This window comes from Salvelinus sp. IW2-2015, linkage group LG2, assembly GCF_002910315.2.
Source record: "Salvelinus sp. IW2-2015 linkage group LG2, ASM291031v2, whole genome shotgun sequence".
NCBI classification, from domain to species: domain Eukaryota; kingdom Metazoa; phylum Chordata; class Actinopteri; order Salmoniformes; family Salmonidae; genus Salvelinus; species Salvelinus sp. IW2-2015.
In genome coordinates this window covers 16,349,943-16,371,847 of record NC_036839.1, presented here as the reverse complement: position 1 = coordinate 16,371,847, position 21,905 = coordinate 16,349,943, and the positions used below count along the sequence as shown (strand labels likewise).

The 21,905-nt window shown below is 43.3% G+C and overlaps 1 protein-coding gene across 5 annotated transcripts in view; it reads left to right on the top strand.

Annotated features, from left to right (window-relative positions):
- The window catches only part of farp1 (FERM, RhoGEF (ARHGEF) and pleckstrin domain protein 1 (chondrocyte-derived)), an 83,554-nt gene extending 63,144 nt beyond the window's left edge, over window positions 1–20,410 (top strand). For 2 of the 5 annotated variants that reach the window (XM_024004270.2, XM_024004295.2), the window contains exons 14-27: window positions 5,236–5,426; window positions 5,781–5,870; window positions 10,256–10,389; window positions 11,515–11,596; window positions 11,810–12,047; window positions 12,171–12,301; window positions 12,525–12,593; window positions 13,053–13,142; window positions 13,444–13,526; window positions 13,897–14,009; window positions 14,446–14,612; window positions 17,466–17,573; window positions 18,905–19,056; window positions 19,156–20,410. In XM_024004270.2, coding sequence (XP_023860038.1) covers window positions 5,236–5,426; window positions 5,781–5,870; window positions 10,256–10,389; window positions 11,515–11,596; window positions 11,810–12,047; window positions 12,171–12,301; window positions 12,525–12,593; window positions 13,053–13,142; window positions 13,444–13,526; window positions 13,897–14,009; window positions 14,446–14,612; window positions 17,466–17,573; window positions 18,905–19,056; window positions 19,156–19,237 — 1,730 coding nt within the window. In that variant the 3' untranslated portion in view covers window positions 19,238–20,410. The remainder of the gene's footprint in view (window positions 1–5,235; window positions 5,427–5,780; window positions 5,871–10,255; window positions 10,390–11,514; window positions 11,597–11,809; window positions 12,048–12,170; window positions 12,302–12,524; window positions 12,594–13,052; window positions 13,143–13,443; window positions 13,527–13,896; window positions 14,010–14,445; window positions 14,613–17,465; window positions 17,574–18,904; window positions 19,057–19,155) is intronic. The other 3 variants (XM_070447563.1, XM_024004279.2, XM_024004286.2) reach the window with 2 other exon arrangements.
- Window positions 20,411–21,905: the final 1,495 nt, after the last annotated feature.

Genomic DNA, 21,905 nt, shown 5'->3' with positions numbered 1-21,905 from the left:
GGAGGTGGCGGGCCCCCGCCGTGGCAGTATAAACGAGCGAGAACTCGCTCTGGGTAGAATGAGGTACATGGAGTCCCCTCCCTCCCCAAAACCCCCCCTCAATATGAGCCGTGCATTAGATGAGTCGGGAAACCTGTCGTTCTTTGGCGGTGGTCCGCCACGTGGCCCTCTCCATAGCACTATGATGGAGGATTTGGGGGGTCGTGGTATTGGGGATCAGCGTAGCAGCAGCCCCCTGATGGTMCGTCATATGTTAGGCTCTAAGAGCACCACGTCAAGCCCCGTTATGAGCACCTTCCACCGAACAGGTTCGCTCAGCCATGCCGAGCAGAACGGCTACGGCTCCCGGCTCCCGCGCTGGGACGACCCGGGTCACGGGGGCTTTAACGCCCGGGGGGGCCCTGGCGGGCCCCGAGATGAGGGCCAGGCCCCGCCCCACTACGGCAGCTACTCACCCATCGTGGCCCGCTCGCCACACTTACAGAAGCTCCACAACATGCGTAACCGTTCCGACACTGACCCCTTCGTCCTGAGCCCGCAGCAGGCCACCTCCACGCCCTCCCACGATCCCCGACCTGTCGTCTCCCGCAACGAGCGCATGGCTGCTCTGGAGCGCCGCATGATGGCCAATGGCCTGTCTGCCCCCGGCCAGCCCAAGCCCAGCCCCTTACAGAAGCTGTACAGCCGGGGTGGCGTAGACCACATAGGGGCTGTTCAGATGATTGACGGCTCTACCAGCAGTGGCACCGAGTCCAGTGACTCGGAGACCGAGACCACCACGGGCAGCTCCAGCAGCCACCCGCTGACCTATGGTAACCCCATGGCCATGGGGGTCAACTCCTCCCCCATGCCCAGGAACAAATACTCCTTCGGTAGCCTCCAGCTGGATGAGGAGTTGGAGGAAGATGGCTGCCTTAATTTTAGTGACGAGGACGGGGCTCAGGTGTTCAGCTGTTAGGCTARCCTTGAGAAAAGAARTCCAGAGACCTGCCCTGTAGGCAGGGTAGGGTAGCTTTGGGTCTGAGAGGAGATGGGATGGTTAGCGTGGTTGATGGTGATAGCTATGCCAGTTTGTGTGGAGGGACAGATGTTGCTTAGGAGGGTTTAAGTCAAGGCACTACTAACCCCCTTCACACTCCTCTGTCGCTGTGCTGAGTATACAGTAGAGTACGCTCAACCATGAGCCAGCCTGACACTCTTTTTCCCATTGGGTCGCTCTGCCCTTTAACTGAGGGAGAGAGGGATGAAGGCTCTCTCTGTTCTCTTCTACCCTTAGGGGGTTAACCTTTCATGTCTTCTCGGATTGTATTGGTGTCTGCACACACCAGGTGGTTCTGAATTAGAGAGATTATCGTTTTCTAGTGCCAAGTCCTTTGAACAAACACTGCATGAATGAAATGCAGTGGTCGGTGAGGGTTTCAAACACCCTGATGCTCTGTAGCTGAACGTTTGGGATGAAGTCGAGGGAATTATTGTTTCACACTCCGTCTACGATGATGCATTGTAGGGTTTATTGATTGTCGGAGGGTTCCAATGCTCTGTCTAATGCCGTCATGTGTCTTCATATAACACAGGGGTGGGCAACTCCAGTTCTCGGGGGGCCTGATTGGTGTAACAGTTTTGCCCCAGCCCCAGCTGACACACCTGACTCCAATAATCAACTAATCATGATCTTCAGTTTAGAACGCAATTAGTTGAATCAGCTGTGTTTGCTAGGGATGGGGAGAAAAGTGTGACATCACTCCAGCCCGAGGACTGGAGTCGCCCATCGTTGATATAACATCCATTCTGTAAATTGACAATATGTTGTTGTTTGATAGCATGTCGATGGGGGAGTTGGTTTACGTTTTATACGGTACTGTATATGCACTTGTATTGCTTTTGTAATCGTTATGATCGTATCTGTAGACTTTTGTGATGGATTGGTTCGTGTTGAGTATACTGTGTCTAGAGATAGAGGAGACAGACAGGCAGTTTCCTGTAATGTTCTGTGTTAATGTTCTATGTCTGTGATTAATTGTTGATATTTAGGGAGTTGCTTAGGAGGCCACAATAGTATTGAGTATAGACGTGGGTTTTGCTTGTACTGTACATGCAGTCGATATCTAATTGGTGTCCGTAGTGAGAGAAGTAGGTCATGTCTTTGTTTGGTGCTGAGAAAGCTTCCAGTTCGCCTGCAGCACGTCCCAACTCCTCATTTCATATTCACTATGTTTACAGTAACCCTGTGTTCTGTACAAATGCTCAACGGATTGAAATTCAGCTAACTACTGTTGACTGGTGTTATATATATATATATATATATATATGCAAACAGAGCCACAATAATTTTTCATAGACGTAGTTTGTTCTGGCGAACATCCGTTTTAACGAAGGAACGTTATTTTAAAGACTTGACATACCAGCAGATATCCATACCCAGTTAGTACTACTGGACAGTGCTAGTACTAGTTGTCCAGAAAAGCAATTGTCTGTGGTTTTAGGCATGTTTTATTAGACCTAAGAGAGAGTGTGTGTGTGTGTGTGTGTGTGTGTGTGTGTGTGTGAGAGACCTCAGGTGTTGGTGGTATAATATGGCTCTGATGCCCACTGTTGGCATCTCTTCTTCTCCTTGTCTCCCTAAACATCTCTTGTAAGCGGTCATTCTCTATTGTTCAGCGAACTCCAGGGGTATACTTATCTCACTGATTTGTTCTTTTCCTCCAGCATTGCAAAGGTAGCCATTTTTCCCTAACAAAATTACTCTGCACTTTTGTGTTTATTTGTTTTCTTGCTGTCCCCGATTTTTTTTTTCTTTTTCTTTTGCTTCATTCTCCTTGTCATTTGTTTGCAGTGTATAATTTTGATTAAGGATTTATTGACCTTATATCACAATGCTTTTTTTTTTTTTTTTTTTTGAATTTCCTTGTCCAATTTGAAACACTGTTCTGTTCTGTCAGCATGCAACACTTAAGGGGTTAAATCTCACCTTGTCTCTATTTCCCTGCTCTGAAAGCATGTTAACCTGTTCCTGTACTGTCCTGATGTTTTGCTGTTCTGTAACTGACTGTGTGAAGAAAAAAGGGGTTAAACTGGGTCTCCTTTACTGCAGTGGTCCCGGTAACTGTCAGCAGAGAGTACAGAGAACTAGAATGTAGGACTGGGGAATTGAGAAATGACTTTGTTCAGGATGACAGGAACCAGGGAATAAGCGGGGAACATGGAGGCAGGTTTCAGTATGTGCTGCATGTTATGTGTCTGAAAGGCAATTTAAGGGCAGCGTCTCAAAGTCTCTCAGCTCATCCATCAATGCCAGGGGCTTCTGCTAGTCTAGGATCTTTGAGACGCTTTTAGCTTGGACTTTATCCATGTGTACATAGTATTTATTATCTATTGTGTCATTTTATGATATTGGTCCTATTTATTAACATGGTCCAAAATGAATATAAACTGTAAATAATAACACAATGTTGTTTTTACCAGATTCATTGATGACTTCCAGGTTAAGTGTGAGAGGGAACAGTAGGAGAGTAGTGCTGGTCACTGGATCACTGCAGGCAAGGAGAACCCTGTCAGGCACACCAAGCACTGTCTTATGGCTCTGTGGCGTTGGGCTGTTGCACACGGCTGATATTTCGGGTCATGATTTGTATTCGATACCAACACATTCACTACACCTACTCTATAGTAATATATTGTGTGCCAGGCTTAAACTCATGGCTCTATAGGCCAGGCTTGTGTGTGTGCTAGTCTCGACCGCGGGCTTGGTTCCATTGCATGTCCAAGAAGCTAACCCAGGGCTCTGGCATGATGTTGATGCTTTCTTGCCCTGGCTGTTTCACGATGTATGTACCCTCACCTCACTCTCTCGCTCCTACCTACTGTAACATTTCACCAGGCAGATATCACTCACATCAGACAAGCCAGTAGCATTTTCAGCAGTAAGGTCAAATTTGGTCCATCTGAGACAACAATGTGCATTACGTTACGATGATTACTGCTCACCCATTAAACTTCGACTTAAGTTCAATTTTACAACGAGTGGACACAAAATGCTTCTTCTGCAGATTGTGCTGCTCCTACGATTGACACAATTGATTTGTATAATATAGCTTGAGTGTACAATCGGTATGCTCCCTCTAAAGCAACTGACTGTCTTAATAAAGTTTTAGTAAAGTGGTATTATATCCGTAGTAATACTGCAATAGAGAGATTATTCTGGGAAGCGCTTTGTGCACTGTGACACCTACAGGTACTATTAGACAAGTCCCAGAATATGCTTGTTGTAAATTCCAATTTGACTTGTTTCTCTTTCCCTCTTTCTCTCACTCACTCGCTCTCTTACTCACTTCCGTCACACACTGTTTGCTACGGTCCCGTGTTGATGTTGCTTTGACACTCACTGGGCTCTGATACTGATTTTACCGGCTCTTCTCTTTCCCGGGAGACTTTCTACACTTTTTAACCTTGTATACGGTTGTGCACTAGTGTCAATAAAGTTGACCTTTATGAAGTGGGACTCTGGAATCTTCTTTTATAAAGACCACCCCCCCCACCCCACCCCCTGACATTGTCTCGTGAGCGTTTTTAGACGCTAGTCCCATCCTCATCCTCCTGTGCTGTCGTAGATGTAGCATAGCTCTGTTAAATGTACGTGTGTGTGTTTATAGTGTGTTTTTTATATACACTCATTTGTGTGTGTGTGTCTCGTGGCTGTGTTTATGTAGTCCGTGTTTGGTATTCCCGTGGTGCTTGTTGTCACAGCTGTCCCCTCCATTGTAGAATGTAGTATCGTGGCGTCTGTAAGGTGTTCACCAGAGATGTTGCTGGTTTAATCATTGTTCTGTCCATGCCAACGTGGTGCTATCAGAGGACAGGAGACGGTAGTGGGCAAGTATGCAATCAAGTGTCCCTAGTGAACATCCTAGTGGCAGTGTAGTTGATTTTAGGTAAGCGATTCCAGTCATTCATAATACTGTATTCAACCCAACAGCAGCGTAATCCTGATGGTATCATGCTGAAATGGCAGACATTACAGAGAGAGAAGAGCACTAGAGCTGTCTGGGCAGCAGAGTGAGTCATGGGTGACTCTTGTCTGGATGCAAGTAGCTACAGTAACTAGCTACAGGCAAGGCACATCCCCCATTTTAGCTCTCATTATTATCCCTGGGACAATACTATAAGATGTATATGGCTGTAATTTAACTTGTTCGTCTAACTCTTTCTCATTTCTCACCCCCCTCTCCTTCGCTACAGCAGGAGTGGTGTCCAACAGCCCTCATCTCTCCGCCTCCTCCGGTAACTCCCAGGGCATGGTCAACGGTCAGAAGCCGGTCGAGCTCTGTGGTCACAGTCCGGACGGTCGGCAGCCCTCCCCCCTTACCAGCCCCCTGCTCAACGATGCCGGAAGCGTGCGCACCGACGATGAAGACGAGGTTCGGAGGAAGGTTTGTGGTCCAGAGAGGGCCCCCGTTAAATGATTAGAACTAGAGAGGGATTGTTGTCTGTTGCTGTGTGGACGTCATTGTGGTTTTAAATCTCCAGTTAGCATAACCAGCTTCAAAGAGGCTACAGTCACATAGTACCTAAAATAGCAGAGGACCCAGATTACCTGGCCTAAATAACTACCCACAGGGACCAGTGCTGTGAACACTGTACAAAATGTGATGTACTGTAACTGGGCTACATGTCTTAGCACTGGAATTGTTGACACAAAATGTGAAAAAAATACCCAAGACACAGTCTACAGCTTACTGTGTTGTCTCTGCTCAGTTAAACACTCTGTCTTCTTCCTTTCACAGAGATTCCCCACTGACAAGGCCTACTTTATTGCCAAGGAGCTGCTGACCACAGAGAGGACCTATTTGAAGGACCTGGAGGTCGTGACTGTGGTAAGGCCCATCACCAGATAGATTTTTCCGCTCTCTCAGGGACTCAACACTGATCTTTTGTTTATTTTCTCCCATGCTGTCCTCCGGGCAGAAAACATTGATTATTCCGGCTAGCTGCTTTACAAAAGAGCATATGGCAAACACACAGGGATCCATGCAGTGGTGGTGGGGGTGGGAGATGTTTTTTTGGCAGGTGGGGAAAATACTCTGAGACTGCTATGAAATGTCTTAATCTGTTTATCTCACCCAAGGCTGTGAATATACAGTGCAATGAGATCCACGGCCTTGAATGTCCCTGCTTAACGTTGGGCTGCCATCCTATTTTAGTCATTTCCTTTTGGCTCCCACCGCCTCTGTACAGACAAACATATGGACGCCTTTTTGTTTGTCTCAAGGGAGACGCAAAAGAAAACAGGATATTAAAAGAAAGGAACATCTCCGTCCAGTGTATTGCAATCAGTGAAGGAAGTTGCTGTGAGTGTAGGTGTCACGTTTTATTAGTCGTATGTACGGTACACACATGGTATACACCATCCAACGAAATTCTTACTTGCAGGTTCTTTCTCCACAATGCAACAGCAATACGACATGATAAAATATAATAATATGAACATAAAGTAAATGGCTCAGTAGAATAAAATAAATGTTTTAGCATAAGTTTAATACAGCAACAATTTATAGTACAATATTTATACGTCTTTTGGGGAAGGGGGGGGGGGGATGGGCGGCAAGTGTTTTAGTTGTGCAGTATGAAGTCAGTATTCAGTATTCACCCTGTGAACATCTTCTGGTTGTAGCAGCGTTCACAGATGTGGAAACAGAGACTGCAGAACCACTCTCTTCTCTCGCTGTTTATATGGGCGGCCGCCGCTTCTTGTCTTCTCTGATGTTTAGAGAAGCCTTTTACACTTCTCATAAACATTTGTTTTGGCTGCTCTTTCTCTTACGGTCACTCTTTGTCTCTCTCTTCTTTCTCATTCTTTCTCATTTTTTYCCCTCCCCCTCTCCACCCTCCCCCATTGGCTGGTGTTGTTAAGTCATCTGAGAAACAGCTGCTGCCTGCTGTCTGCTTCCCAAGGCCTTTCAGCAGCACCCTGCTTTACCTCCTTTAAACCCTGTTCCTCTCCTTTCTACACTGCCTTCATACAGTATTCACACCTCTTGACTTTTTTGACATTTTGTTGTCTTACAGCCTGATTTTAAAATGTATTAAATTGAGATTTTGTGTCACTGGCCTACGCACAAAACCACAAAAACCAGGGATGTTTTCCAATGTCTCACAAAGAAGGGCACCTATTGGTAGATGGGTAAAAAAATAATAATAATCTGACGTTGAATATCCTTTTGAGCGTAGTGAAGTTATTAATTACACTTTGGATGGCGTATCAATATACCCATTCACCACAAAGATACAGGCATCCTTCCTAACTCAGTTGACGGAGAGAAAGGAAACCACTTGGGTATTTCACCATGAGGCCAATGGTGACTTTAAAGCATAACACTGAGGATGGATCAATAACATTGTAGTTACTCCACAATATTAACATAAATGACAGCGTGAAAAGAAGGAAGCCTGTACATAATAAAAATATTCCAAATCGTGCATCCTGTGCCAAATAAATTGACTTTTTGTGCTGAATACAAACATTATGTTTGGGGCCAACACAACACATCACTGAGTACCACTCTTCATATTTTCAAGCATGGTGGTGGCTGCATCATGTAATGGGTGTGCTTATCATAGGCAAGGACTTGTTAGTTTTTTGGGATAAAAAGAAACTAAATGGAGCTAAGCACAGGCGAAAACCTGGTTGTCTGCTTTCCAACAGACACTGGGAAACAAATTCACCTTTCAGCAGGACAATAACCTAAAATACAAGGCCAAATATACACTGCCTTCAGAAAGTATTCCCCTTGAATTATTCCTCATTTTGTTGTTACACCCTGAATTAAAAATGGATTCAATTGATTATTTTTTCACATCCATCTACACACAATACCCCAAAATGAAAAAGTTAAAACATGTTTTAGACATTTTGTACACGTATTGAAAATAAAATACAGAAATATCTAATTTACATAAGTATTCACACCCCAGTCAATACATGACAGAATCACCTTTGGCAGTCATTACAGCTGTGAGTCTTTCTGGGTAAGTCTCTAAGAGACTGGATTGTACAATATTTGGCTTTTTATTTTTATTTTTTATTCTTCAAGCTCTGTCAAATTGGTTGTTGATCATTGCTAGACAACCATTTTCAGGTCTTGCCATAGATTTTCAAGCAGATTTAAGTCAAAACTGTAACTCAACCACTCAGGAACATTCACGGCCTTCTTGGTAAGCAACTCCAGTGTAGATGTGGCCTTGTGTTTTAAGTTATTGTCCTGCTGAAAGGTGAATRGATGTCCCAGTGTCCGGTGGAAAGCAGACTGAACTAGGTTTTCCTCTAGGATTTTRCCTGTGCTTAGCGTCATTCCATTTATTTGTTATCCTGTAAAACTCCTAATTCCTTAATGATTACAAGCATACCCAAAACATGATGCAGCCACCACTGTGCTTGAAATTATGGAGAGTGGTTCTGAGTAATGTTTGGGCAAATCCAAAACACATAACACAAAAGTGAATTGTTTGCCACATTTTTTTGCACTATTACTTTAGTGCCTAGTTGCAAACAGGATGCATGTTTTWAAATATTTTTATTCTGTACAGGCTCCCTTTTTTTCACTCTTTAAATTCGTTTTGTTTTGTGGAGTAACTGCAATGTTGTTGATCCATCCTCAATTTTCTCCTATCACAGCCATTAACTGTTTTAAACTCACCATTAGTCACCAAATCCCTGAGGGGTTTCCTTCCCCTCCAGCCACTGCGTTAGGAAGGACACCTGTATCTTTGTAGTGACTGGTTGTATTGATACATCATCCAAAGTGTAACTAATAACTTCCCCATGCTCAAAGGGATATTCAATGTCTGCATTATAATTTTTTACCCATCTAGCAAGAGGTGCCTTTCTTTGCGAGGCATTGGAAAACCTCCCTGGTCTTTGTGGTTGAATCTGTGTTTGAAATTCAATGCTCGACTGAGGGACCTTACTGATAATTTTGTGTGTTGGAGAACAGATATGAGGTAGTCATTCGAAGATCATCCAATTTTTATTATGTGACTTGTTAAGCAAATTTTTACTCCTGAACATATGTAGGCTTGCCATAACAAAGGGGTTAATTTAAGACATTTCAGCTTTAAATGTTTAATTAATTTGTTAACAATTCAAAAAACATCATTCCACTTTGACATTATGATATATTAATATATTTTAAATTCAGGCTGTAACACAATAAAATGTTGAAGTGTAAATACTTACTGAAGCAAYTGGAGTTGCTTACCAAGATGACATTGAATGTTCCTGATTGGCCTAGTTACAGTTTTGACTTAAATCGGCTTGAAAATCTATAAGACTTGAAAATGGCTGTCTGGCAATAATTAACAACCAACTTGACAGAGTTTGAATAWTTTTTTTAAAGAATAAGGGCAGTTATTGTACAATTCAGGTGGTCAAAGCTGTTAGAGACTTACCCAGAAAGACTCAGAGCTGTAATCACTGCTAAAGGTGATTCTAACATGTATTGACTCAGGGGGTTGAATACTTATCGAATTAAGATATATTCGTTTTTTTATCATCCATTCATTTAAAAATATATATAAATTCTTCCACTTTGACATTACAGAGTATTTTGTCTAGATCGTTGTCAATTAAATCTATTTTAATCCCACTTWGTAACCAAACAAAATGTGGATAAAGTCAAGGGGTGTGAATACTTTTGCATTACTTTTGACCAGAACACTATGGGCGTATATATAGTGCACTATATTKGGAATAAGGTGTCATATGGGACGCACACCAGCTAAACCACCCCCCACCACCTCCAACTCCACCACCCCAAACCACATCAGGYTATAGCTTCCCTTTTAATCTGATCAGGTAGCCTTTAATGATAGACTCCCCCTGGGTCTTGTCAGGAATGATGGGCTATTGATTCCTCCATTTCCTCCATTCATCTCCAGGTCGATTCCTCCATTCATCTACAGGTCGTTAAAGGATTTGGTGGAAGCCATGAGGCCAATGTGATTGTTGCTAAACAACAGCACAGAGGTCTTTTGGCAGCAGCACATCAGGCAGATTCTAATGCAATCCAAGCAGATGGGCTCCTAATTCACCAGAAACACTGCATTTCACCTCATTAGATTGCAAGTCCTCTTTTGGCTACTGGCAATTGAGAATGTCACGATTTGCACAATAAAGAGTGTGCTCTAATGCAGAACTCTCTCTGTGTGTGTGTGTGTGTGTGTGTGTGTGTGTGTGTGTGTGTGTGTGTGTGTGTCATCCCAGTCTTTTCAGAACTTGGTGGGTAAAGATGAAGCTGCGCCGGACTCCCTGAAGAGCACCATCTTCTCCAACTTTGACCCTCTGTACAAGTTCCACTCCGGCTTCCTCAGAGAGGTGGAGCAGAGACTGGCTCTGTGGTGAGATGGCATGAAAGGCCTTGTACCTCACTGGACGACTATAATCCATCACAATGATACATCTCTTTTATAGTTCAGGTCATTTTTCTTAAAATGCCAGTGCTCTTAGCCTCGTTTTGTGTAAGGTCCCCTTAGAACAAGAACACAGTTGGGGTTTGTCATTGTGAATTGGGCTCATTGATCCCGGGGCCTGGTCTTTGTCTAATGAGCGGTATTGACATTCAGTCTGGGAGGCCTCATCGCAGAGACGCACCTCCTCCCGTGGATGACCTGGGGAGCTGGGGTTGCTATGGCAACAGTCGCGCTGCATCACGCCACTACTTCTCCTAGCCTGTGGGTTTTTCCACTGTCTGCTGTTCTTAATAATGCGGTCCTTACATCAGAGCTCCCCATGGTGGCACAGACAGCCCTGGCTGGCAGACTGTCACTGCTACAGACTTCATACTGTAGTGATCAGCATCACATGTCCAGACTTACTACAAGACCAAACGAGAGCGAAAGAGACCTCCACGCAAGATCTGACTGTGTTTTCTCTCAAAACATGGCCGACCTCTGGCGTGGCTAAAGCCCCAAAGGCAAATCAGCAGACCGAATACAGAGCACAGATACATGAAGCTGGCTATCTTGTTTTCCGTTTTACATATTCAAAGGTGACGTAGGGTTGATTTATATTAGCCCTCTCCTGACTGTTGACCTTTTATTTAGATCTGGTAGAGGGTTTTGTCAGTGAAGAGGGGTTGTAATCTCAAAGGCATAACATTCTAAATGTCCTCTTTGGGCTTGTACTACCCTCTCCATAACGTATTGGTTCATATTTTGAATGAACGAGCATGGTGAAAGGTCAGTCTGCATGGTGCTATATCTAGCTGTCAACTGCAATTCATGCTCAAGGTAGACACCTGCTTGCGGTTTTCAGCGGTGCAGTCAAACGACACCCGTTTCACTTGAACGCCATTTAAATGTCCTTGCATGAGTGTTGGAGCTCACATGAATATGAAATATGGCTTTAAGAGTCTTTAAGTGCTTCAAATTCTTCTGCTGTCCACAGCAGAAATCTCTCAGCACACAGCATAGCATGAAACTGTTCCAGAGAGATGAAGTTGCTAGTGTTTTATCTTTTTATAGGGAAGGGCGCTCCAATGCCCACATCAAAGGAGATTACCAGCGCATCGGTGATGTCATGCTGAAGAATCTACAGGGCCTAAAGGTTTTGGCAGCTTTTTCTTGCACTTTATATCAAATTCACTTTGTATCTGCACCATGACCAATGTATGCTGACTTGTACAAACTCGTACCTTGCTCCAGGGGCATTGTTTTGCGGCTGACCCTGTGCTCCCCGTAGCCTGTGGTGTGTGTGTGTGTGTGTGTGTGTGCAAATGGCCAATAAAGATCTATTCTACTCAACCCTACTCTATTCTAGCCGCTGACCGCCCACCTCCAGAAGCACTCGGAGGCCCTGGTTGAGCTGGAGAAGGCGTGCCGGGGCTCCCGGCGGCTGGAGGTGCTGGTCCGGGACTTTGAGCTGCAGAAGGTGTGCTACATCCCTCTCAACGTGTTCATCCTCAGGCCCCTGCACCGCCTCTTGCATTACAAGCAGATCCTGGAGCGTCTGTGCAAACACTACCCCCCCACACACGTGGATTTCAGGGACTGCAGAGGTAACTGTTACTGTTCTGTAGCCGTCAGGGGCTCTCTGAGGCCGGGCTAGCTTAGGGAGCCCCCCTGGTGCAGTTGAGGTCTATGACATCACATACTGAGCGTTGCTGTGTCCTCTCCCGTAGCCGCGCTGGCGGACGTGTCAGAGGTGGTGGCCCAACTCCACGGCAGCATGATCAAGATGGAGAACTTCCAGAAGCTACTGGAGCTTAAGAAGGATTTGATTGGTATCGACAGTCTAGTCACTCCAGGGCGGGTGAGTTCAAGTAGGGATCTGGATGCGTCCCTGAAGGCACCCTATTCCCTATATAGTGCAAAAGCAGTGCACTATGTAAGGAATAGGGTGCCATTTGGGACGCAATMCATTATCAACATTTTGTATGTGAGAGTAGCCAGTTTGAAAAAGTCATTTGTTTTTATCCGTTTTTATCTTTCCCTGAGATGTTGTGATGGAATTTGTTGTGATTGGTGTTTTTCAGGAGTTCATCCGGTTAGGCTGTCTCAGCAAGCTGTCTGGAAAAGGCCTCCAGCAACGAATGTTTTTCCTGGTAATGTCTGCAATGCATCTGAGGTGTCATCCTGAATGAGTTATTAAACAGATTATTCAGTCGAGTGATCTCACAAGATAGACGGCTATGGAAAGTAGAGCCCGGTGTTTAACCTCCTCAGTACGAATGACTTTGTACAAAATGCCTCAAAGATGACGGCTTCCTTATCTTTCTACGCAGCTGTTTACTTTTTTTGAGCCAGTGTCCCTATTCGTTATTGTAGTGCATCTAATGAGACCAAGACTCATCTGAATCATGATTCATGTTAGATGTTAGAAACAGCTTGAATGTTATCTAGTGCTGTTGCAACAGGCGTATGCCCAACAGAGCCAATGTATTCACCGAGCCACAAACAATCGTTCAGTGTTCTTTTTGTGTGAAGTCAATAAATGAGGTTGGTGTGGCTATTAATAACCCGTTAATGATTGCCTTCACTGTTCTCTTGTTCTTTGGTGACAGTTCAATGATGTCCTCTTGTATACGAGTCGAGGRATGACGGCGACGAACCAGTTCAAAGTGCATGGGCAGCTCCCTCTCCATGACATGACAGTAAGTTGACTCTCTTCTTTCACCTTTTCTTAACCCCCCTCTTGTGCCCTGGCGTGGAGTGCAGCACAGTAGAGTACAGTAGCTGTCACAAGTTTGTAATTACTTGCTGTAAATAAACTAGCGTGCTGTGCCACAGTAACTCCCCTACCATCTGTGTCTCTCTTTAATTCCCCCTCTGTTGCTCTCTCCCTGTCCCCCTTTTTCTCTCTCTCTCTCACACACACGCAGTCCCTCTCTCCCACAAGCAGATTTGTTCCTCTCATGCCCCATGTGTTGACTGACTGTGTCTGTGTGTCCCCAGATCCGGGAGAGCGAGGACGAGTGGGGTGTGCCTCACGCCTTCACCCTGGTTGGGCAGCGTCAGTCAGTGGTGGTAGCAGCTAGGTGAGTCTGTGGTCCGAACTCCGAACGAGCTGGACTATTGGGTAGTCAGTCGTTCAACAGATGCCAGACAACAGTATGTGTACAGGGATGTGTGTTTTCATGTTTGCTCTGGTATGAATAAAGTGGTCGGTATTCAGAATAAAGTGGTTGGTGAATCAGCAGGCGACCGGTCCCCTCAGCACCTCAGTTGACAATGAGACATTTGTATAATCACAAAGACACATTCATTATTTATACAGCACACTTGGTCATAAAAAATAACTGCATGAAATATTTATTAGGTCAAGCCCAGCACTGGTGAAAAAAATGCATTACTTTTTCTGTCCATTTCTCTCTCTTTCTTTCTCTCTCTTTCTTTCTCCCCATCCAGTTCCCTGTCAGAGATGGAGAAGTGGATGGAGGACATTAAGATGGCCATTGACTTGGCAGAGACCAGCAACGGCCACACAGCTGACCTGCTGGCCAGAAGTCTGACTGATAACAGTAAGTTGACACTGATACTGCAGTACACAGACTTTAGAGCATGGGCACTGGGCCTGCCATATGGAACAACTAGTAGTGTATCGAGAATCTTCAACCCCATGAGTTAATGAGTTATCGCTGAATTCTCACCATACTGTTCACTCATTGCACAGACAGTTGGTACTCTTCCAGAAACTTCAGAGGCAGAATGGGCCAACCTATTCATCCGAAATGAGCTTGAATAAGCTCAAATACAATGCTTCAAATTGATGGTTTATAAAGCCTTGATTGAAATTATTTTTCAAATGATTTCATACAGCCTGTCTGCATGTATTTATAAACCTAGCCACTATGAAGTATTGTGCTACTATTTATCTCATCAGGTTTTACAGTAGGATCCGTCTTCCCACGTTGTCACCGTGTGTATGTGGAATTAACCGCTTCCTGAATTTCCCAGAATCCACAACAGAGGACTCCTGTGCGGAGGCAGAGTCTGAAGACGACCTGATGGCGTCACGCACCTCCCTGGAGAGGCAGGCCCCTCACCGTGGTAACACCACGGTGCACGTGTGCTGGCACAGGAACACCAGCGTGTCCATGGTGGACTTTAGCATAGCTGTGGAGGTACCACAACCAGTCCTAACCTGTCCTGCTCTGCCCTCCCCTACCCCATCTCTCACTCACTATGTATCTGAGTGTGTATCTGTTTCCTCTCCTTATTGAATGTGCTTCTCTCCCCTGGGAACAATGTCCTCCCGTGCCACCCTCTCTCTCTGTCCTGTGCTATTTAGACATTAGATTACCTCAGTGCTTTGTCCCCAAGCTGTTGGCACTGTCTCTTCTGTGAACTGCTACATAGGACACTCGGCAGGATGTCATTGACGTTTTTCAGTCTTGAACAGCACATCTCAGTGCAGCTGAGACGGCATCTTACAAGCTATTTATTTTCTCTGTTATGTTGTATACTGAGCCCAGAGCAAGACCAGACTTTAGCATGAGGTGGGTGCACTGCAAGGACACTGTTCTCATCTTGCCCTCTGTGGCTAACTCTTCCAGTGTGGTTTTCTTATCTAATCTCTACTGTGGATGTCTCGTGTGGTTTTGCGCTCCTTTTTTCTCTCCTTCAGAGCCGTGCCTGGACTCACCGTTAGTCCCCCCGCCCTCGCCCCCGCCCCCCGTGTTTAGCCCTTGCAGTGCATGCGTGTGTTTACACCTACTCAGTCTTTGTGTCTCTGTCCTTTCCTCCCTCCCTCCCTCTCTCTTTTCTGTCTGTCTCTTCTGTGTGTCCGTCTGCCTGTCCTCCGTGGTAGAGGACCCTAGTCCAGTCAGTGACTCAGAGGCCTCCCTCTCGGGGCCCTCGGGGCCCAGCAGTGGCCAGGGACCAGTGCCTCTGTCTCTTATCTGCTGGTATCGAGTTCACAGCCTCTCCTTTAGTGATTCCTGCAGGAGTCTAGAGGTAAAGGAGCCAGGGAGAGAGGAGAGGCCTCCCCATCGCATTGTAGCATTACTGTCATATACTAGCACCTTGTATCTTCTTTGAGGTCGTTGGTGAAAAGTGTAACGCTTTTGTGTAACACTTTTCACCTGTAAAGACCTACGATGAACTAAAATAAGTTAGTGGTAGCCTTAATAATGGCTCAGTTTACAGTAAATGCTTTATATTGCCACTAGATGGCAGTTGTTTACAGTGACCATAGAGGTCACTGTTAGTTCAGTGACTTTAAACTGTTGCTGGATGGACCCCAGGATAGACACTGTCTGTTTATAGCTATACTTACCTCCGATAAACCACTGAAGTGAACAGAGGCCTCAGGCTTAATTACAGTGGGTTTATTTTCAGAGCTTACGGTGCAGCGCACACTATTCCTTACGTACTAACATACAGTGCCTTCAGACAATATTCGTACCTCTTGTCTTATTCCACATTCTGTTTTTTTTCTTTCTTCTCACACATCTACACACAATAACCCATAATGACAAAGTCAAAACATGTTTTTAGAAATGAATGCTAATTTATTGAAAATTAAATACAGAAATATCTCATTTACATAAGTATTCACACCCCTGAGTCAATACATGTTAGAATCACCTTTGGCAGCGATTTAAAGCTGTGAGTCTTTCTGGGTAAGTCTCGAAGTGCTTTGCACACCTGGATTGTACAATATTTGCACATTATTCTTTTAACAATTCATCAAGCTCTGTTGGATGTTGATCATTGCTAAACAGACATTTTCAAGTCTTGTCATAMATTTTCAAGACGATTATATTAAACATCATCTTGGTAAGCAACTCCAGTGTATATTTGGCCTTGTGTTTTAGGTTATTGTCCTGCTGAAAGGTGAATTTGTCTCCCAGTGTTTGTTGGAAAGCAAACTGAACCAGGTTTTTCTCTAGGATTTTGCCTGTGTTTAGCTCTATTCATTTTCTTTTTATCCTATAAAACTCCCTAGTCCATGCCGATGACAAGCATACCCATAACATGATGTAGCCACCACCATGCTTGGAAATATGAAGAGGGGTACTGAGTGATGTGTTGTGTTGGATTTGCCCCAAGCTTTGTATTCAGGACAAAAAGTTAATTTCTTTTGCCACATGTCTTGCAGTTTGCCTTGTTGCAAACAGGATGCATGTATTTGAATATTTGTATTCTGTACAGGCTTCCTTCTTTTTACTCTGTCATTTAGGTTAGTATTGTGGAGTAACTACAATGTTGTTGATCCATCCTCAGTTTTCTCCTATCACAGCCATTAAACTCATTGGCCTCATGGTGAAATCCATGAGAGGTTTCCTTCCTCTCCAGCAACTGAGTTAGGAAGGACACCTGTATCTTTGTAGTGACTGGGTGTATTGATACACCATCCAAAGTGTAATTAATACCTTCACCATGCTCAATTTTTTTACCCATCTACCAATAGGTACCCTTTGCGAGGTATTGAAAACCTCCCTGTTTTTTGTGGTTGAATCTGTGTTTGAAATTCACTGCTCGACTGAGGGACCTTACGTACTTTTATGTGTGGGGTACAGAGATGAGGTAGTCATTCAAAAATCATATTAAACACTATTATTGCACACAGAGTAAGTCCATGCAACTTATTATGTGACTTGTTAAGCACATTTTTACTCCTGAACCTATTTATTGAACTTATTTAGGCTTGCCATAACAAAGGGGTTGAATACTTTACTCAAGACATTTCAGCTTTTCTTTTTTAATACATTTCTAAAAACATAATTCCACTTTGACATTATGGGGTATTGTGTGTAGGCCAGTGTTATTTTTTTTTTTATGTAATCAATTTTAAATTCAGGCTGTAACACAAAAACATGTTGAACAAGTGATGGGGTGTGAATAGTTACTGAAGGTGCTGTAAGTGTTTGTTGAAATTCCCTCTACTTGTTTTTTATTTATTTTTGTCATGTAATTTTTCTATGTAGTACATGAACAAAGTTCACTGATTGTAAATTGTTTTTCTACTGTAGAATCAGCTGTCAGGAAACCTGCTGAGGAAGTTCAAGAACAGCAATGGCTGGCAGAAGCTCTGGGTGGTCTTCACCAACTTCAGCCTGTTCTTCTACAAGACCCACCAGGTGAGGGCTAGCACCAACTCCTCGTGTCTGTCTGTCTGTGTAGACCATGGCCCGTATTCACAAAGTGTCTCAGAGTAGGATTGCTGCTCTACGATCAGGTCCCCCATGTCCATGTAATCTTATTAATTATAAGTTAGCACTCTGAGACGCTTGATACATATGGTACCAGAACTACAGCAATGTGTTCTGGGGAAGACGACACTCTCCTCTCTCCCCCTCCTTATGATCCATGTATGATGGTGAAGGCCAGAAGCACAGCAATGTATGTTGGGGATGACCCCCTACCCTCCTCCTGCTCATCATCCATGATCTTCAACATGGCAGTATTGTTTACAATCTAACAATATCCTATTAATTTAAGAATATCCCATCTCTCTGTGGAATTTCAAATCCATGTGCCATGTAAGGGAGTTACGCACATCCCCATGCCGGTTGATCTGCTCTCACTTTCAGCACAGCTCCCCTGAATCCATTAGAATCACCACCTGAAAGAAACCATTGTTAGTAATGCTATAGTTAGTTACTCATGTTTTGTCACATGTTCTGTGACCTGTAGCCGTGGGGGATTTTCTATCATTTTAAAATGCGCCATGAAAGTATGATAGTGTTATCAAGTGTTTTTGTAGTGAAAAGCAGTGGTGGAMAAAGTACCCAATTGTCATACTTGAGTAAAAGTAAAGACACCTTAGTAGAAAATTGGTAAAATAAAGTAAAAGAGTAAAAGTCTTASTTGAGTAAAAGTATTTGKTTTTAAATATACTTAAGTATCAGAAGTAAATGTAATTTAAAAACATATACTTAAGTATCAAAAGTAAAAGTGCACGTATAAATCATTTAAAATTGCTTATATTAAGTAAACCAGACGGCACAATTTTCTAGTTTTTGTCATTTACGGATAGCCAGGGGCACACTCCAACACTCAGACATAATTTACAAACAAAGCATGTGTGTTTAGTGAGTCCTCCAGATCAGAGGCAGTAGGGATGACCAGGGATGTTCTCTTGATGCGTGAATTAGACCATTTTCCTGTCCTGCTGAGCATTCAAAATGTACTAGGTACTTTTGGGTGTCAGGGAAAATGTATGGATAAAAAGTACATAATTTTCTTTAGGAATGTAGTGAAGTAAAAGTTGTCAAAAATAAAAATGGTAATGTTAAGTACAGATATCCTAAAAAAAACTACTTAAGTAGTACTTAAGTACTTTACACCACTGAGTGAAAGTGAGTAGCTCCTTGAAATTCCGATTGTTTTAACTGTTTGTTACTGGATGTAAGTAGCATTATAACATTCAGAATGCTTGGTCCTGTTTGGTCCTTTCCCCTCTCTCCAGGATGACTATCCGCTGGCCAGTCTCCCCCTGTTGGGCTACTCTGTCACCATCCCCACTGAGTCTGAAAACATCCACAAGGACTATGTCTTCAAACTGCATTTCAAATCCCACGTCTACTACTTCAGATCTGAGAGCGAATACACTTTTGAGAGGTACAGTACACTTCTGTCTATCCTGTATTGTGTATAGTATGTTTGTTTACAGATGTTACTGGGCAGTGTGAAACCCTCTGTCTTTTTCTCTCCATACAGGTGGATGGAGGTCATTCGCAGTGCCACAGTCTCTGCCAGCATCACCCGCATTCTGAGCCGGAAAGAGMCCCATCCGTACTGATCCAAAGAGCAAGGGCTCTCTCCCTGTCTCCATGCCTCTTCTCCCTACCACAATCTCCCATACGGTCTGGCCACATCTAGCCTCTCGTCACACTACGACTCCCCAAGCAGCAAGCTGAAGCAGAGCCCCTCTGGCGCCACATTTACTTCACTTCTCTGGACACTCTTGATTTCCTTTTCTACACATATCTGGGACATATGTACATTGAGCAGTGTCCATGCACAATCTTGGTGCTTTTTAATGCTTTAATGGTGACATGTCCGCTGGTTTAGACTGCATCAGAGACTGCATTTTCAGCATTTTTACTCAGCTCTGAACCTCTTTTTGTAGGATGCCATTTTATACTGTTTTCTAACGGGCTGAATCACTTACTGTACTTCTGGTTTCACATTCTGTCATTGGATTGTTGATACAGAGATTCTGCATTTTTAAACTTGTTTTTTTCATAGATGGTTAGAATATCACTGCATCCTCAAGATTTTTGTCTCCTTGTTTATTTTATGGGGGGAAATAATAATAAAAAATAAAAATAAAAAGTGCCAAACAGTTTTACCATTTTCCTACACTTTTAATGCAATTTTACTACATTGGTGGTAAGGAGACTTGAAATGTGTTGTAAAAAAATTTAATWAAAAAAAATCACTTTAAATTACATTTTTCTTTTAATAAGATGTCTCTGGACAGTGAGAGACCTTGTGATAAGTAAGATATCAGAATATTTTGTTGTATCATCAACATAACTCTAGAACTACTTATAAAGCTATCAGGGTAGTTACCATCACCACTAACGCCATTATTCAAGTAAAGTGAATATTCCTGTTATGCTTTGTTGTAAGGATACTTCAGAGGGTGTTCTGAAGATTATTATATTCCACCCTCAATTGTGTGAGAAATGTGAGATGTTCATAATCTGTGTATTATGAAGGAAACTGTAATGGAAAGCTTTAAAGAATATGTGTGAAACAAAATATAAACTTTCAGTTCCAAGCACCATTGCCCTTGTTGGACTAGGCTGCCTCCCATATGTAAAGAGACCTTTACAAGTCTAAATTAAATGGATATATGCATATGACAGAGAGGGAAAACTTTGGTTTTCCTTATTGAGGGAATGCTGTGTTTTCCCAGACACCAGAGAGCGCTTTGGAAATGAAAGCAATAAAAACCTAATTTGAACATTTGTAATGTGGGTTCTTTTGTTAGTCCATAATAGCTAACAGAGGTGTGATTGCCCATGGAATGTTTTTAACCACTTTCACCTAAGTACACTACAAGAGAATTTACATTTTGTTTCTTGTATTCCCATAGATGGCATCATTGCTCAATAACATAAGACCTGTGCCATTGTGCTAGTCACACACTGGCCCGAAGTTATTGCATCATTTTAATCTGATGAAAGAATTCTACGTAGTCCTCCTAAAAACAAACTTGGTCTGGCTGGCGTTTTTACCGTCCAATTTAGAATGTTGTGTGAAGTACTTTACTCTATTTAAATTATGCACGTTTTAATAGTTATTCTACATTCATTGAACAATTATTTCCACTATGGTGACAGACATGGCATTGTATCTTCTCTACTTTCAACGTTACATGTCGATTTTTAAAAAAACGGTTTTTTTCCCCCCTATGAATATTATTGTAACAATGATTACAGTAAGTTCCTAGCCTGCTCAAATAGAAACTGAACTGGGCAGGCCTTTGTAAATCACTGGAGAAGGGAGGAGTGGAGAAGCGTGGTAGAACGACGCACGCAGATTACGCTTTCTGGCTGGCGTCGCATGTACACTGACCAAAGCGAGACCGACGAGGGACAGCCGTAATGAGACGGTGAACGCGCGAAGAATGGTTTATTATGACAACAACAACTCAGTGGGGGAATGTAACAGCTGCGGGATAATACAATACAACTTTCACTAGTAATTGTTGCAAATTATGAGATCAAAAAGGCAGAGTGAACCAGCACAACATGACCCAGTTTTAAACTCAAGGTGCGCTCTTGTGCTGACCGAGAAACGGAAAAAGCCGGCTGATGATTCAGTTTTTACTCTTCTTCTTTGACGTTTTATAAATTCCTAAAGAAATTGATGAAAGGCAGGACTCGACCATGTCAGTTCCAGTACACCCGGAGACCAGGAAATTTACAAGGGGACTAAGTAAACCTGGCACTGCGGCTGAACTAAGGCAAAGTGTCTCTGAGGTTGTCAGGACCTCCGTGCTTGTTGTAAGTACACTAGATAATTTCCATCCTCTTCTAAACTCTCTATGCTACACGTCTGTTTGCTATTGTGCCTTGTGTGTTACATTCTAGCCCGTAGAGATGTGCGCCCATTGCCAACCATCCTCGAGGTCAGCAGGTGCAGCACTAAGATAATTATACTCCATGTGGCCCAATAAGACCTGTATCACATTTTCTACATGTCGGCCTACTTGAAAGCATTACATTATGCATTCCATGTTGGGAGTTTACCTATTATTTGACTTGGTTTACCAGTTAATTGTTTAGGCCTACATTACTTATTGGTGCACACAGTGTTAAACCAACTTCAGCTGCCTCCCTCATTTCATTGAGTTGTATTCCATTCTAGTCAAAGAATTGTGTTGCTCTCTGACCCTTCAGCAAGGTCAATCATCCCTCTATCATTGATTAAACATGTAAATTAGATGCACACAT